This window comes from Emydura macquarii, unplaced genomic scaffold (genome assembly GCF_026122565.2).
Source record: "Emydura macquarii macquarii isolate MOO-44397 ecotype Brisbane River unplaced genomic scaffold, CSIRO-AGI_Emac_v2 contig_1230, whole genome shotgun sequence".
NCBI lineage: Eukaryota > Metazoa > Chordata > Testudines > Chelidae > Emydura > Emydura macquarii.
In genome coordinates, this window is record NW_027131367.1 from 2,071,489 (window position 1) to 2,087,119 (window position 15,631).

Sequence of the window (15,631 nt, forward strand, 5' to 3'; positions counted from 1 at the left end):
GTGATTGGTCCACTCCCTCCACGCCATAAATACCATTTGTGCTGCACTTTGTCTTGTCCCATGTCACTGGATAAAGATGAAATCCTTGCCAAACTCTCTTCATGTCTCACTCTTTAGCTGGTTGGAGAAGCAAGCTTAGTTTTACCATGTGCCTTCACTGTTCAGAAAGCTGTCTGTTAAACCCTATATTGCTATAATGCTGCCAGCTCTCCTGAAGTACATTATAATTTATCTTGCATTTCAGATGTGAAGAAACATGATGGAATAGTCTCACTGGGAAAGTATGAAATAGCAGTTATATGTAAAACACAATCAAGTTTTCTTCTGTTTGTTAGTAGTGCAAAGGGAGTCACAGGATACACAAGCACACTGTAAAAAGGAGTCTGCTTTGGAACTGCATAAGTAATATTGAGTCACAGATACTTTTTCCTTTTCCTCCACATCCTCTCCTCTCCTGACACACTTCTTTAGATCATCAGGATGTTCTCTTGGGCTGTCTTCCGCACAGAAGACATAAGTAATTGTAGTGATTCACTGATTATAGTAAAATACAATGAATGGATTCTGAACTTTGCACTTGCTCTCCACTCCTCCCCCCTTTCTGGGAAATGCTGGTCGACTGTAAAGATGACCTACACCACGCCTTGCAACTCTGCTTCTGTTACTGGAAACATCCTCCCAGTCCGTGTGAGAGTGGGAAAAACGGAAAGCATCTCCTGCTTCTTGTAATTCCATTCAGTACCTGGCTTTAACACAGATGGGCCACAAAAGCCAGAGTTTGGTGCTCAAGTTCCCCCCTTCTCTCCTTCACGTTAGATATATGGAGCTGGATCCAGCACCTTGTTGTTTCTGCTGCATTTACATTACTGATAGAAAACCATAAAGCAGTTGACAAAATATTGTGACAGTGCACTACTCAGCCATGAGTGCACCGCAGGAATATGCATATGCTGTGAAATGTTTTTCCACTTGACTTGAGCATCACTTGATCTCATGAATAATTATGGCTGTCCCTTTTCAGAAGTTAAATGTAGACCATTTTGCCCTATATTTTTGGTGTATATTTTTGTATGTGCTTCTGCCTGATGGTTTTCTCTACACCGTATTCACGTTTCACATCATTTGAGGATCCTGAATAGATTTAACCCTTTTCTGGAAATAGTCACCAAGCTGTCAGTGGCATTAGAGGTGTCTACCGATCTAAGTGTCTCTCTCTCTTGTCTGTCATCTGCAAGTAAATTCTCTGTGACTAGTCAAATCAGCATTTTTATCAACTCACTTAAAACTACAGTGCTTTCTGACTTCTGAATCACTTCTTCTAGCCAGGAGATTGGTCTAAAGGACAAGCCTTGCTTTCTGAGGCCAGTTTATGTCCACTGATCAGCCAGCATTAGGATACATTCAATAGGACACTGAACTTGGAAGTCAGGAAACCTGGCTTCTGCTCACAGCTCTGCCGCTGACTTATGTGTGACCCTAACCTTGTTACTTCACTTCTCTGTGCCACTGTTACCACTCCAAACCTGTGTCTCTCTTGTCTATTTAGACTGTTAAGTTCTTCAGGATAGGGACTTTCTTACTATATGTTTGTACAGTCCCAAGTACAGTGGGACACTGGTCTTGGGTGCGTCCTGTAGGCACTACTGTGTTACAAGTTTTAGTAATATGCATTGAGTGGCTGTCCAGTTCAAAGCCCAGATGTATTTGTCTGTGATGTATGTAGGGAGAAAGAGACCTTTTTGTCTGCCTGAATGTGGGTCTCTATGGCCATGGGTTGTAGTTTGTACTTTGTGATCACCAGTAGCAAGTTGTAATCATGGTAATTAAGTAAATTTGCAGATGTTTCCTAATGTATAATATAGGCCAGTGGCTCTCGAACTTTCCAGACCACTGTACCCCTTTCAGGAGTCTGATTTGTCTTGTGTACCCCAAGTTTCACCTCACTTAAAACTACTTGCTTACAATATCGGACATAAACATTCAAAAGTGTCACAGCACACTAGGACTGAAAAACTGCTTGCTTTCTCATTTTTACTGTATAATCATGAAATAAATCAACTGGAATATAAATATTGTACTTACGTTTCAGTGTATACAGCAGTATAAACAAGTCATTATCTGTATGAAATTTTAGTTTGCACTGACTTCGCTAGTGCTTTTTAAGTAGCCTGCTGTAAAACTAGGCAAATATCTAGATGAGTTGATGTACCCACTGGAAGACCTCTGTGTACCCCAGGGGTACACGTACCCCTGTTTGAGAGCCACTGATGTAGGCCATGTGTTTAAACAAGTCACCTTTATTATGCTCTGGCAGAGATGTGCTTATAATAATAATAGAAATATTGCTACAGTAAATATACCAAGCATGAAATTCTAGCTGAAAAGAAAACCATAATGTAACTTCCCAGTAACAGGTGAGGAGGGAGATTCTGAAGTCTTTGAACATTGTGGGAAGTGTTGCAAAAAAGGTGCAAGTGAAAGTCTGTGACTTTTCTCACTGATGGATTTAAAAAGGACTCTTCTTTTAGAAACATAGAAACGTCTTAACATCTCAGCAACAGCAAAATGAGTGAAGGCTTTAGGGGGCCATTTGGCTACTCTGAGTTAGCCTGTTGTAAGCTTGGATGGTTTCTGGTTTCAATCAGAAACATCAGGTTTTTGCTCTCCACCTCATCGTTAGAGTTTCTAGTACCTATCAGGAAGGCTCCCACCTAGACTGATCAGGAGAGGTCCAGAGCGAGTAGAGTAGGGCAGGGGTTGAGATTCATTGGCTGAGAAGAGAAAGGTTACCCATTGCTGCCTCTAACTAGCATTGTCCAGACCCTCATTTTCATAAGCACCTAAATACTTACCAAAGAGTTTGTAGCACTAAATGTTTTTAAAAACACACAGGTGTGAAGTGCTTCCCTCTTGCCTTCTCTAGAGCAGGCTCAGTGAGTCTGCAGTATCGCTGTGGAGCCGCTGACTTCAGATTGATATTTGAAAATTCAATCAACTAGAACATATTAGTGAGCGGTAGCTGCAAAAAAACCAGACCTGGCAATAATTTGTTCAACGTGGCTGATACAGACTGAAATGTTTTACAGTGTTTTACAGAAATGTATAATTCAATCATGTGTTGTTGTGTTAGTCCCCAGAGTACAGATGGCTGAAACTCAGATTCCTTTAGTAGCTCCCCAAAAATCATCAACTCCGTATCAAAAAGGAAGGAGCCCAATACATTTGTTTTTCTGTGGTGGAATGCAGTCTAATACCAGCTGTTTCCACAGAGAGAGAACACAAGGTTAAGAGACATCAGTAATTCTTTACCAAAAATGAGATGTGAGGATTAAAAGCATCAGGCAGACTGACTCAGCCCAGAAAATTAAAGTTAAATGCAATAAATTCTGCCTTCCTGATCTGCTGACTAGTACAGTACATGTGGGTGCAGAAATACTGAGGTGGATCTCTATGACTGCCTTTTACTTACGTTGGTAAAGTCTTACAGTGGGCTTCCAACATGGAACGTTTCACGCTCTCACATAATAAAACGGTCTTTAACAAAGCTGGACGCCCTGTGCTTTCCATCCCCTGCTTAGCAGCCCAAACTTTGGAGCACCTCAGAAGACACAAAGTAAAGGCAGCTGGAAGAGATCAGGATACAGTATTTAAAAGTTTATAATATTCCTAATGAAATCGGTGTTAGGGTGAAGAGGGGAGAAAGATGGGGGGAAATACATTTCTAAACAAAAGTGGAGTTAAAATACAAAGTAAAATACGTGAGCGCTTCTTTCAGGGGAGGAGAGAGTTAATGACAGAATCCAGGGAGTCCTGCCCTTGTTTATTTTTTGATGTAGAGTCATGGGGGATCCATGCTGTTTCCCTCTCAATTTCTGCATTCCTTCAAAGTAATAGCTTGTATTTTGTATTTCCTTGGAGGGTGCCTTGTTGGATTGATTGATCAGTAATGATGGAGGTGTTATGTACAGTTGGATTGCTTTCCTTCTCGACTCCTTCCCTAGGCATGTCCCACTCCATTGCTGGTTGAATAAAAACAAATGCTATTTCCAGTCTGATGTAGTTTTCAACTGAGTGAATTGAGCTGAACGTCAGACTAGTGAGAAACTGAAAAATACATGTTTCCCAAATTCACTAGAAAAGGGGCCAGACTGGGGTATGTCCCTCTAAATATTTGAACCCGGAGCATCTCTTTCTACCTCTCTAAAGACTGTTGAAAACCAGCAACTTTAATAACTCCAACTTCTTTAATTAAGTTGCACCACAGCAGAGCATGGGAAGTGATACTGTAAATTAACCTAATCCTATTCCTACTCCCTTCCTTGAAGTTTGGTTCTGTTCTGAAGAGAAGGGCTAGGCCCTATACAAACATAAAGATAAGCACGATGCCTGCCCACGGAGTACACTGTCCAAGAAACATTTGCACATGTGATTAATTTAGGATGCCCAATGCAAGCCCACAAAAATAGTTGCTGGGTTGAGCAACAGCTGAAAATCCTGGTCCAAAAATGCAAAACAGGCTTCTCAGTTTCACTAAAAACTTCCTTGTTTCCTTGAGTGAAATGTAGGCATACATGCCACACTTAGCATTTTTGCAGCTGAATGGGCATTAAAATGGGGGAATATTGTATCCCAAAGGAGTTGTCACCTCTCAAATCTAACCAATTAACTATCTAATGGATTTCCATTCCTGTTCAGTACCCCCATAGTGCTTGTGTTGAATATTGCTATAATTTTCATCAGTGAGGGCATGGGAGCTAAATACTACCAGCAAGTACAAAGACCATGTCATTTAATTATCTCAGGTTTGTTTTAACTTAAATTATAAGAGTAAGTCAGGTAGATGCCCAACTGCACAGTCTCCAGGGCATATAATAAAGAGTAGGTGACCTGCCTCTGCTAAGAGGCACTATATCGAGCTTGCCTCATTCACAGAATAAGCAGGGGCAACAAAGGGTAAAACCATGACATCTTATTAAGAATATTTTCAGGTAGAATAATGCATACATGTGATAATGCCCAGCTATTTAGGAGACCACATTGCAGCTGTTGCATCATCAGTTCAGCACATCTGAAAACAAGGGGGGGGAACATCATGTTGAGCTCTTATCCAACCCTTTTTATTCCTAGCATAGTGAAAACTAATCTTCAAAAGCACTTTGCGAACAGTAATCCCCATAAGATGCCTAGGAGGGAAGAAAGTGTTATCCTGGGTTGGCTCTCTTGAATCACTTCTAGAAGGGAATGGCACCCTTTCCTGTACCCCTACTGCTCTCCAATTTATTTCCTGTTTCTGTGTTGAGGTGTAAGATTAGTTCAGAGAGCGTATCTACAAATTGTCTACCTTCCCTGTCCCTCCTGGCAAAGTGAAACCTGCAGTCATTACCTCTTCCCCTTAATGGTCTTTTTTCTCCCTGGTTGAACCTGAATCTTTCTAATTTCCCCACCCACATTTAATCACCCATATCCTTTTATCATTCTTTTTTTGGACATCCCCAATGCCCTGTTAGTGAAGCTATATATTTTTACCTGCACAGTGGGTTCATTCTCTAAACAAAGACGCAAGTAAAAGATTATAAAATAAGTTGCTGGTGGTTTTTTTGGCAATTTGAAGTAATATAGTGTTGGCTTCAGTCCGAACTGTATTGCTTGTATTTTTTTATATATTTTTTTTAAGATTCAGCAAAACCATTGTTCTTGGGAGCAGGTGGGTGTGCTGCAAGTAGCTGGATTGAGTGGGCCCATGAAGCAATTCGCATTAATTGGTAGCTCTTTAGATTGCGAAAGGCTGTCGTATTGAAATTTGGTATTGGCGATTTCACTTTTCAGAAAGATTGAATAATATTGGCTGGTGTGACTGCATTGATTTTTAATGATCTGTTCTTAGACGACTAAAAAGAGATTTGGCTTGAATCTGCTGAAATCTCTTTTCAAATGCCATATAGTTCTTCCTGATAACGTGTTTAAAACCCTCAAGATCTGACCCTGCAAGGCTGCTCTGGACAATTTTTATAGAGGCAGATGTGCTTACCTGAAATTACTTTGAGGAGCTCAGTGTATAAGGCCTGGTCTGCACTTAAAATTCAGATCAATCTAGCTGTTGCTCAAGGGTGTGAAAAATTCACACTCCCCGAGCACCGCAGTTAAGCTGATCTTAGCCATGGATGGGTCGTCGGATGAATTCTTCTGTTGACCTAGCTACAGCCGCTTGAAGAGGTGGGTTACCTACATCAACAAAAAAACCGCTCCTGTTCCTGTAGGAAGCATCTCCCTTATAGCGCTATGACGACATACCTGCTGCAGTACCACATCTGTGCCGCTGTAGCTCCTGGAGTTTAGAGACACCCTCAATGCTGTGCCTCTGCAGCGTAATGACCTACACAGCAGCCTTCGTGAGCAGCACAAATCAGACTGTAGTGCTTCTCCTCCCCGGCCCCTTTTCACCCTCAGATAGTGAACCATGGTTTAATGGCGTTCATCTCAAAGGACTTGTGTATGGCACCTCTTAACATCTGAGAACGCGCCCACACGTCAATAAAAAGCCCGTGGCACTGAGTCTCAGAGCCCAAGTCAATTGGCTCAGGCTCATGGGGTCAAGCTGCAGCCCTAAAAACTTCAGTGTAGATGTTCGGGCTCAGGCTGGAGTCTGGGATCTGAAACCCACCCCCTCGTGGGCCAGCTGCAGCCCAAGGCCCACACTGCACGTCTTTTATTGCAGTGTAGACGTACCTCTAGAGCCTCCCCCATTTTTTCCAGCCCCTAGAGTTAGAAGTATTCATCCTTTCGTCAGAGTCAAAGAACCCTTATATATTATAATTGCAGTAAGTGACTTTGCTTCTGCCTCATCCAGGAATAAATATCTCCCTCAGCAGCTCTGTATAACCATTTTGCCTGCAGCCTGGGCATTTATTGAGCATGTGGGAACCATTTATTGCCTGTGCTTTGAAGCGGTTTTGATTATCTCCCGATTACCTCTTCATTATATTGGTAGCTACTGTCAAGTGGAAGGTGAACGCTGATGAAGCAGGAGGGGCAGGATTGGGGCAATTGAAACAAATTACATATTTTGGGTTAATGGAACAAAGGTAGTTTTTTTTTAATTCTTTCTTCATCCTGAATGTATAGATTTTTCTAATTGTAAGCAGCTGGTGGCTAGGCTAATGGAATGGACTCTTCTTATTAAGTGCTCTTCCGGTAGCATCTCTGCTTGGTAATACAGCAGGATTATTAAGATTTAAGAAGTTATTAGAACAGATAACTAAAATCCAGTTTATCGATTATAACCTCTAGTCCTATGTTTGCAAATGTTCGGTGACAAAGAAAAATTGCTTAGCCTATTGATGATAATATCAGGGCCATAAGCCCTAGAGGAGCAATTCTGTCTAGTGAATAAATTAGTTACTGTATAAGAAATCTTTGGTGGTACTTCAGTGGTTTAAGTCCCTAGCCTGTCATCTGAAAATGCCTGAATTCAAATGCTAAATTGAGAAATGTATTCAGTGAGTTTTGAAGAGGGAAGGGAGGGGTAAACATTTCAAAAGTTCCCAAGTCCCATTTTTCAGAAGAGACTTTGGAGCATAAGATCCATTAACTTTTTTGAAAACAGAACTTTGGTGCTTCAGAAAATGTTTCCCCAGAAGAATAACTGCCCATGTGACAAAAGCATCAAATAAGATCATAACTGTTCAATAGATGTTGCTTTTCTATATTTGGAATGAAATAAGAAGATATATCCATTTCATATGATGATGTGTATGAAATAGAAACTTTTTTGTCTGCAATAAAGGAAGGTGTGAGGCAGCATCTGCTAATATTTAATGTTTTCAAATCAACAGCTCCGCATAACTTATACCCCGGAATCTTGAAGGAACTAGCTGAGGAACTCTCTGAGCCAACCACTAAAGTTAATTTTTAAGAAATCTTGGAATACTGGGGAAATTCCAAAAAATTAGAGGTCTGCAAACTTAGTTAAAAAGGGGTAAAAGGGATGACTCAAGCCACTATAGACTGGCTAACCTGATGTTGATCTCAGGAAAAATAATGGAATGATTAATTTGGAATTCTGTTAACAATGAATTAGAGGCTGAAAATATTATTAATGCCAGTCAGCATAGTTTCACTGCAGGTAGGTCTTGTCAAACAGACCTGTTAATGTAACAAGATTACAGCTCTGGTTGATAAAGGCAATGGCATTGACATTGTATACTTAATATACATTGTATACTGTCAACGCATTGGACTAAGTGCTTGTCCATGCAGAGACTTAGTGCACGGCAAACCGGAATGTAAATTTACAACACACTAGGCTGCCGTGCATAAAAAGTTCCGTGTTGTGCTTCAACAGACTGCTATTTCAAAGAGAACTTTTAGTGCATTCCAGCAAAGACACCCAGTTTGACTTAGTGCACCAGAGATTTCCACCCTGGCTTCTTGCGCACTAATTCTCCATGTGGACAAGCCCTTAGTACCACATGACATTTTTATTAAACTTGAATGATATGGAATTAACAGGGTACATGTTAGATGGATTAAAAACTGGTTCACTGATAGATCTCAGAATGTAGTTGTTAATGGGGAGATATCAATGAACCGAGCTGTTTCTATAAGGATTCCACAAGAATTGATTCTTGTTCCAATGCTATTTAATATTTTTCTCAACAAGCTAGACAATGATATAAAATCTTTGCTGGTAAAGTTTGCGGGTGACAAACATTGGTGGACTAGTGAATAATGAGGAGGAAAGGTTACTGTTAGTGATCTGAATTACCTGGTTAAATGGTCATAATCCAACAAAATGTATGTTAATATAGCCATATGCAGGAAAGTACATCTGGGAACAAAGAACACAGTTTATTACTTACAGGATGGGAGATTGTTTCTTTGAAAGCAGTCACTTAGGTAGATAATCATCTCAACATGAGCCCTCAGTGCAATTTTCTGGTGAAAAGAGCTAATGCAATCATTGGATGTGTAAACAGGGGAATATCAAGTAGAATAATCCAGGGGCTGGAAGATAAGCTTTGCAGTGTGAGGTTTAAGGAGCTTGATTTATTCAGTTTATCGAAGAGGAGGCAAAAAGGTGACTTGATTACTGTGTCTAGGTACTTACACGTGAAAAGACATTGAGTGGGGTGGGGGTGGGGCTTTTCAATCTTACAGTTAACGGCATAACAAGACCCACTGGGTGGAAGTTGAAGATAGACAAATTCAACCTTGAAATAAGATGTAATTTCTTGGCAGTGTGGGTGATGAAACACTGGAACAGCTTACCGGGGGAAATGGTGGACTGCCCTTTGCTTGGAGTCTTTAAAATGAGATTAGAAACCTTTCTAAAATATATGTTTTAATCCAGTTACTGGGAGAAATATTATGACCTGTGCTCATGAGAGGGATGCTGACCTTGGAATCTGTGACTCTCCCTGTTCATCCTCTTCTTTCATGGGCCTTTGGAAGGACATGATTGCCTGCATTACCCTCAGCATGCTCACAAGACGTGCAGCAAGTCACTATAATCAAATCTCATGCTTCAGTGCTTCAGCCAGTTGTCTTCAGGGAGCAGGAAGGAATTTTTCCCTTGCAGTACAATTTTTCAGATGGATTAGGGTTGGTGGTGGTAGAGTGCTTTCCTCTGAAGCATCGAAGATTGGCCACAGCTGGAGATGGGATGGATCAATGCTCTGAGGGGGTACAGAGAACCTCTTTCCTAAATGTCTGACAGATGTGTTTAGCTCATGTGCTCAGGATCAAACTGACTGCCTGGGAGTCTCCTCCAGGTTAGGTTGGTAGAGGCTTTGGGGGCGGTTACATCTTCCTCTGCAGCATGGTGTCTTTCTCTGCTAGGATCCTCTGGGCTTGTCTCACCTCATCAATTTCTTGCCATTGCAGGGGCCTCAAGCCTTGGACCCTCCTGTTCTCTGCCTGAGGCACACCACACCTTGGTCTCTGGAGGACTGAAGTGCTTTAGTCTAACTAAAGTACTTGGGATCAAGATAGGGATGTCTGGGTGAACTATAATGGCCTGTGGTATGCAGGAGGTTGGAATAGATGAGCTAGTAGCCCCTTCTGACCGTAAATTCAAAATATGAAAAAACTTGTGAAATCAGTACTTTGCCAAGGAGAGAGCCAGTAAACGATGGTGTTGGTGTCAGGCTGATTGGCCAGGGTTGACTTACCTTTTGCCCAAGTAACTTGCCTCATTTCAAGGGCATTCGTTTCCCTTCCATTATGCACTCAAAAAAATCATGCATGTCTTTTGAGCAGTTGCTTGATGAGTATGAGAACTAAGATCTTTAAACTATTTTCCCATGTTTTTCCATGGCTCGTTGTATACGTATCACCAGCACAAGTGTGTCTGATTAGTGCAGAACAAATCTCCTTAAACTAGGTAGCCATGTGAAACCCAGATCAGAGGAGGATTAATGCAGATAAAGCCAACCTTCAACGGTACATTTTCTGACAGAGTTTCTAAATGTAGAATTCTGAAGAGCAGTTTTATCATGACCCTGCCAGTGGATCAATGAGTTGTGACTCTCAGGACCTGTCAATAGGAGTAATTCTTGATGAAGCATATTGGCCTGCCTAAGAAAGCTAATCTTCGAAAGGATGTACCAGCACCTTAGAAGTGTGTGCTTTAGGATTATGAGTGATGCAAGACTTGGAGCTATGTCCTGGTGGTGGATATTAATAAGACACCAATGAGAATTTGATAATGAGAACATCAAAGTTCACTTTAAAAAGTGGCTGTTACAGTTAAAATGAGAGCAAGCACAGACTCATTTTCTAGTTAAGTAGATAGTTAATATCAACATTTCATGAAGAGTTTTGTGTCTGCCAAACTGTACATGTCCTGAGTGGCAGCCATACAGTGTAGCACATGGGAAACAAGATAGACTCCATTAATGCCGGTAAGAGTTGAATGTTTTTACCTTTGAATTGTGCTAGAAATATGCCAGCTAACTACAGGTCTTCAGAGAGCAGAGGAGTTGTAATGTAAGAACTTCCTCCTACCAATTTACATTCTATCCAGGATTACGTTATTCTTCCAGTTCATAAAAATACACCTATTGTGCCATATAAACACATGGGCAAAAAAGTATAACAACAAAGTCTTCCTGCCTTCTAAATTAGAGGGGGTTTGGTCTTTATATAGAGGTAGTATGCTTACTGAGATTGTGTGGGGTGCATTGTGATTCTGGACATTGGCTGCTGTCAAAACCACTGCAGCCACCACTTTGCACGAGTTCGAACTGACCTTTCTAGAACTGAAGAGCTGTTACGTATTAGCTAAGCCAGTTTGGCATCTCTGTGCATAATCAGCGGTTCAGACTTCTCCCGGTTATTGCATGCTCATATCCCATGATGACCTGTCTCTCACTTGTTTCTCCAGGCAAGCGTGGGACCTTGCAGTTGATATTTGCCTTTCCCAATTACCAACAATCATAGAGGAAGGAACTGCATTCCGGGTAAGTTATTGAGACACTGAAATGTGCTGTGTCCAGTTTAAGCCATTAGTCGATGCTCCAGCCCCATGAACTCTCCTTTTTCATTAAGTCCTGAATTCTTGCAGCCAAGGAACTACGACTGGGAGGGGTTTACATTTCCTGGGAGATCACAAACTGCTAATCATCTCACTTGAAGGAGTAAGATTAGGGTCAGTTTAAAATCTTTCATTAGCATATAACATTTTTGAATGCGTGAATGTACTTGAATTCAGACACCCAGCTTATACGGGCATATGCAGTGATATGTACATATATATACACCTTAGAATTCTTTCTTAGTGAGATTTCCTAATTAAGTTGGGATGAGGGTTTCTATTCAATGCTAATTTTCATTGTTTTAAAAGTTAGTGGGGAGGAAGAAATCCTTACTGGCAGAAATCTTTAGATTCTAGGTTTGGCTTCTGACATTTCAGAAAACTCAGCCACGTGGGCTTTCTATTAATACAGCACACCACTGTGATTTTACAATTAGACCATTTTTAATAACCATGTGAAAACCTGCAAAAAAAATTGCTTAATGGAGGTGTTGTCAAATAAGTATGGAACAAAGTCACACTCGGTAAATCTGGGGGTACTTGACACCATTTCTTTAAGACAGGAGGTGACTTAGACAGAGTGGTCTCATTAATGGGATTCACTGCATTTGATGCTGCCCTTTATCTTATCTCAAGCAGCAAAGAGTCTGCATTTTTTAACAAAAAATGTGTCCCATATGCCTTTAGATTGGATGGGTTTCTCTTGATGTTCATCAGATGCCTCATGCGTTTAGGAGGCTGGTTGGTCATAATGTTCTGATAGACTCGAGGATGAATCCCATTAAAGTTACTTGAGGAAAGTAAATATGAGTTTCCTATATGGGATTATTTTGGTTTCTGATGTGCCTATAAATAGAGCAGTTTTCAAATCCAAGAACATGAGACTCTGAAAAAAGGAAAATGCCATCTTTCCCAGCAAATGTTTGTGTTTGATCTTAATCCCAGTTTTCTTTCTCACCTGACCTATCTCCTCCTTTTCCAGAGGTTTTTGCGTGTTCATCCTCTATTTCACTGACCTTTCTCAATAACCTATTTTATGAATCTGACCCATTGTTTGAAATACTTCTACCTAAATTCCCTGTCTACTCCAAGTTTCATAATTTTAAATGATGAATTGATACATTTGATTTTTGATTAGTGATAAATTGTTGTCAGCCATGTTTAAAAACAAATCCCAAGGAACACTGATAAGTTAGAGATTCCCAGTGTGCTTTTATATTGTCAGTCTCTCTTGCCTGTAAGCTTCTCAGAGTGGGACAGTGGTGCCTTTGGTAACATTTACAGAAGATTATCTCTGCAGGAATTTGAATGGACCTGAAAGGGAGCGGGGTTGCTGTCAGAAAGGCCAGAGAGAAGGTGGGTGTGTCTGCACGGCAATAAAACACCCGCTTCTGACCTGCCGAGGCACAGGTTCAGGCTCAAGCCGAGGCTCTGGGACTCTCCCCATTTGTGGGGTCTCAGAGCCTGAGCTCCAGCCCAAGCCCAAATATCTACTCTGCAATTTTATAGCCCTGTAGCCTGAGCCCTGAGAGCCCAGGCCAGCTGATCCAGGCCTTGTTCTATTGCAGTGCAAACATACCCAGAGATTGCTGTAATCAAGACAAAAGAAACAGACCTGGATGAGAGTTAAAGTGTTGTGGACAGAAAGAAAAAGCCTTGCTCTCTGTCTGCCATTTTCTAGGGCTAGAATCTTAATATAAATTTATAAGAAAGGCAATATAGTTATACAGCAAACTCTCTTTCTCAGTAGGTATAGCAGGATCTTATCTGCAGTGCATCCAGATACATTACAGTGACTGGCTGAGAGCCCAGTGTAGATTTATGAGAATAAAGTACTGCATTTGCTAGACTCCTTGTGAGATTGAGCTGGTTCTGAGAGTGCAACTCCAATGACAAAATGCAAATGTGTGAGTTTTTAAACAAGCTATTCCCATGCAAACTAAGTGACCATTAAAGTTGAAACAAACAATCAGAAGATAAATATTTGCCTAGTCTATTGCAGGTAGTTTGACTTTCTGTATAACCAGTTTGAATAGACTCCAGAATATAACCTCAAAATCTGTGTAGCATAAATCCATAACAGATTACTGTAAATGAGCACTAGTCAGCCTAGCAAGTGAAATACAACTGGTATCTACTTTGCAACATAAGTGATTTCCTCTAAAGCCTCCATGCAAGAAGTTTTAATGTGTCCTAGGATATGGGTCTGAATGATACTAAGTATCCACAGATGGGGGTATAACCTTTAGTTTACACTTATACTTTGGATTTCCGCCTGCCGCACACAAGTAGAATAAATCCAGTTTTTATAGTAATGCACTTGCATTCCATGTATATTATCAAACTGTATTTTCCCAGTAGGTTTACTGCCTGACGTTCTATCCAAGTGTCTGAATGCAACACAAATACTTGGACTTGTTTGAGGGTGAAGCTGGTAAATGCTCACACACCCTTTAATCCCCTTCTCTTTTTCTATACATACTCTTTATTTTAAAATAGAAATAAATGTAATTGTCCCTACTCTGGCTTGCAGTGTCCCCTGCTATTTCAGTTCTGTGACACAGCTCTGTTAGTGCACATAATATTCCCCTTTAGCAGTTTTGGGCTTCTTCTGAAAACTGACGGCCAGTTGGGCTGACTTACAGCGAAGAGTGGACATGTTTCAGGGGTGAGAAGAGATAAATATCCACCAGGGAATAGGTAAGAAGTCAGCAAACTCTATTCAGACGTGAAAACAAGTCATCTTCCAAGCTCCAGCCAATGCCATGTTTTAAACCTGATGTAGTTAAGGCTGACTGTGTAGGTTTGCAAGAGGAAGGAGGGCATTGCTTTGTCAAACAGACATAAAGAAGGTGAAGCTTATTTTTTTACTTTGAGAGGGCGTGGAAGGGGCTTAGCTTTATACTGTGAAGCTGTGACAAATGATTGAAATGGAAAGACATCCTTGATCCATCCCTTGTTTTCTAAATCAACATTCTGCCCTTCAACCTCTGATTTATACCCAGCAGGAGGTATTGTATATCAGACAAGGTTAGCTGCTGCCAGCCAACCCTAATCCTATAAGAAACTGTTGTTTAATGCAGAGCGGGGAGGCGGGGGGTGCATTTTATTAAGGTTAGTCAGTCTGTTTCATAACTGGGCTGGCAGAAGCAACAATCAGTATCTCCGATGTAAAATGCTCTAGTTAGAGTGTCAGAGGATTACTGAGCTACCATTTGTACTCTGGCCTTTTTGGCCACTATGGGTTTAGTTTCCAGTCCAGCCCTGGATAAAGTCATTGATAATCTCTTCTTCAAAGCTGTTTTTTGTTTCAAAAGCATATTATAAAAACCACAAGTCCCTGATTTCTGAGTATTCTCCTTGTTCTTCCCTAGTCAAAGCTGGAAACCCAGGGTTATCTGCAGGAGAGAAGCCTTTAGCCTAGGCGCATTCTTACAGGGAAGAAACATGCTGGGGATGTGTGTTGCACGCACACATGAATGTGCTTTGAAGATTCTTTCTCCCGGTGGAGTTCTGTTCTGGAAGCTGTTGTGTCCTACAGCTGGCCCTTTCTCACACCCTGTTTGTACTGCAAGCCTTACATGACATAATGCATAAGGAATAGCTCTTCCAAGAGAATCTGGAGCAGGAGTTCCTGCCTTCCTGACTGGCATGTTGTCATTAACCCCTGAGTGTCACATCTGAGTTAAATGGCAATGCATTTTGTGCCAAAGCTTTACATCTTCCTTGTCCCAAAGGGGTTAGAATTAAATCCCAGGCAAATGACTGATTTCCCCTGCAAAGAGAAATTGAGTATTGATGATCCAATAGTGCCCAGACGTACTTGCCCTTTAAGCCTACCCCACCCACCAGTATCAAGTACACAATGATAACACCCTGCACTTACTCTATGTAGCTGAAGATCTGAAAGCACTTTACAATGAGGAAATGCCACTTCCAGGGTCTCTAGTTACTAAAAATAAGTGTGCACTGATCTGAATGAGATTCTCCAGTAGTCGTGAGATGCGCCTGCACTTTGTGATGGTTTACTCCCAGCACCCAATAGGATTATAGGTTTAGATCAAAGGAGTTGTCTGCATGTGTAGGGTGTACTGCCTC

At 41.1% G+C, this 15,631-nt stretch overlaps 1 protein-coding gene across 10 annotated transcripts in view; it reads left to right on the forward strand.

The window, feature by feature from the left end:
• Positions 1 to 15,631, forward strand: part of RPTOR (regulatory associated protein of MTOR complex 1) — a 257,671-nt gene that overhangs the window by 155,879 nt on the left and 86,161 nt on the right. For all 10 annotated transcript variants that reach the window (XM_067547239.1, XM_067547232.1, XM_067547233.1 and 7 more), the window contains one exon: positions 11,384 to 11,459. In XM_067547239.1, the coding sequence (XP_067403340.1) occupies positions 11,384 to 11,459 (76 nt within the window). The remainder of the gene's footprint in view (positions 1 to 11,383; positions 11,460 to 15,631) is intronic.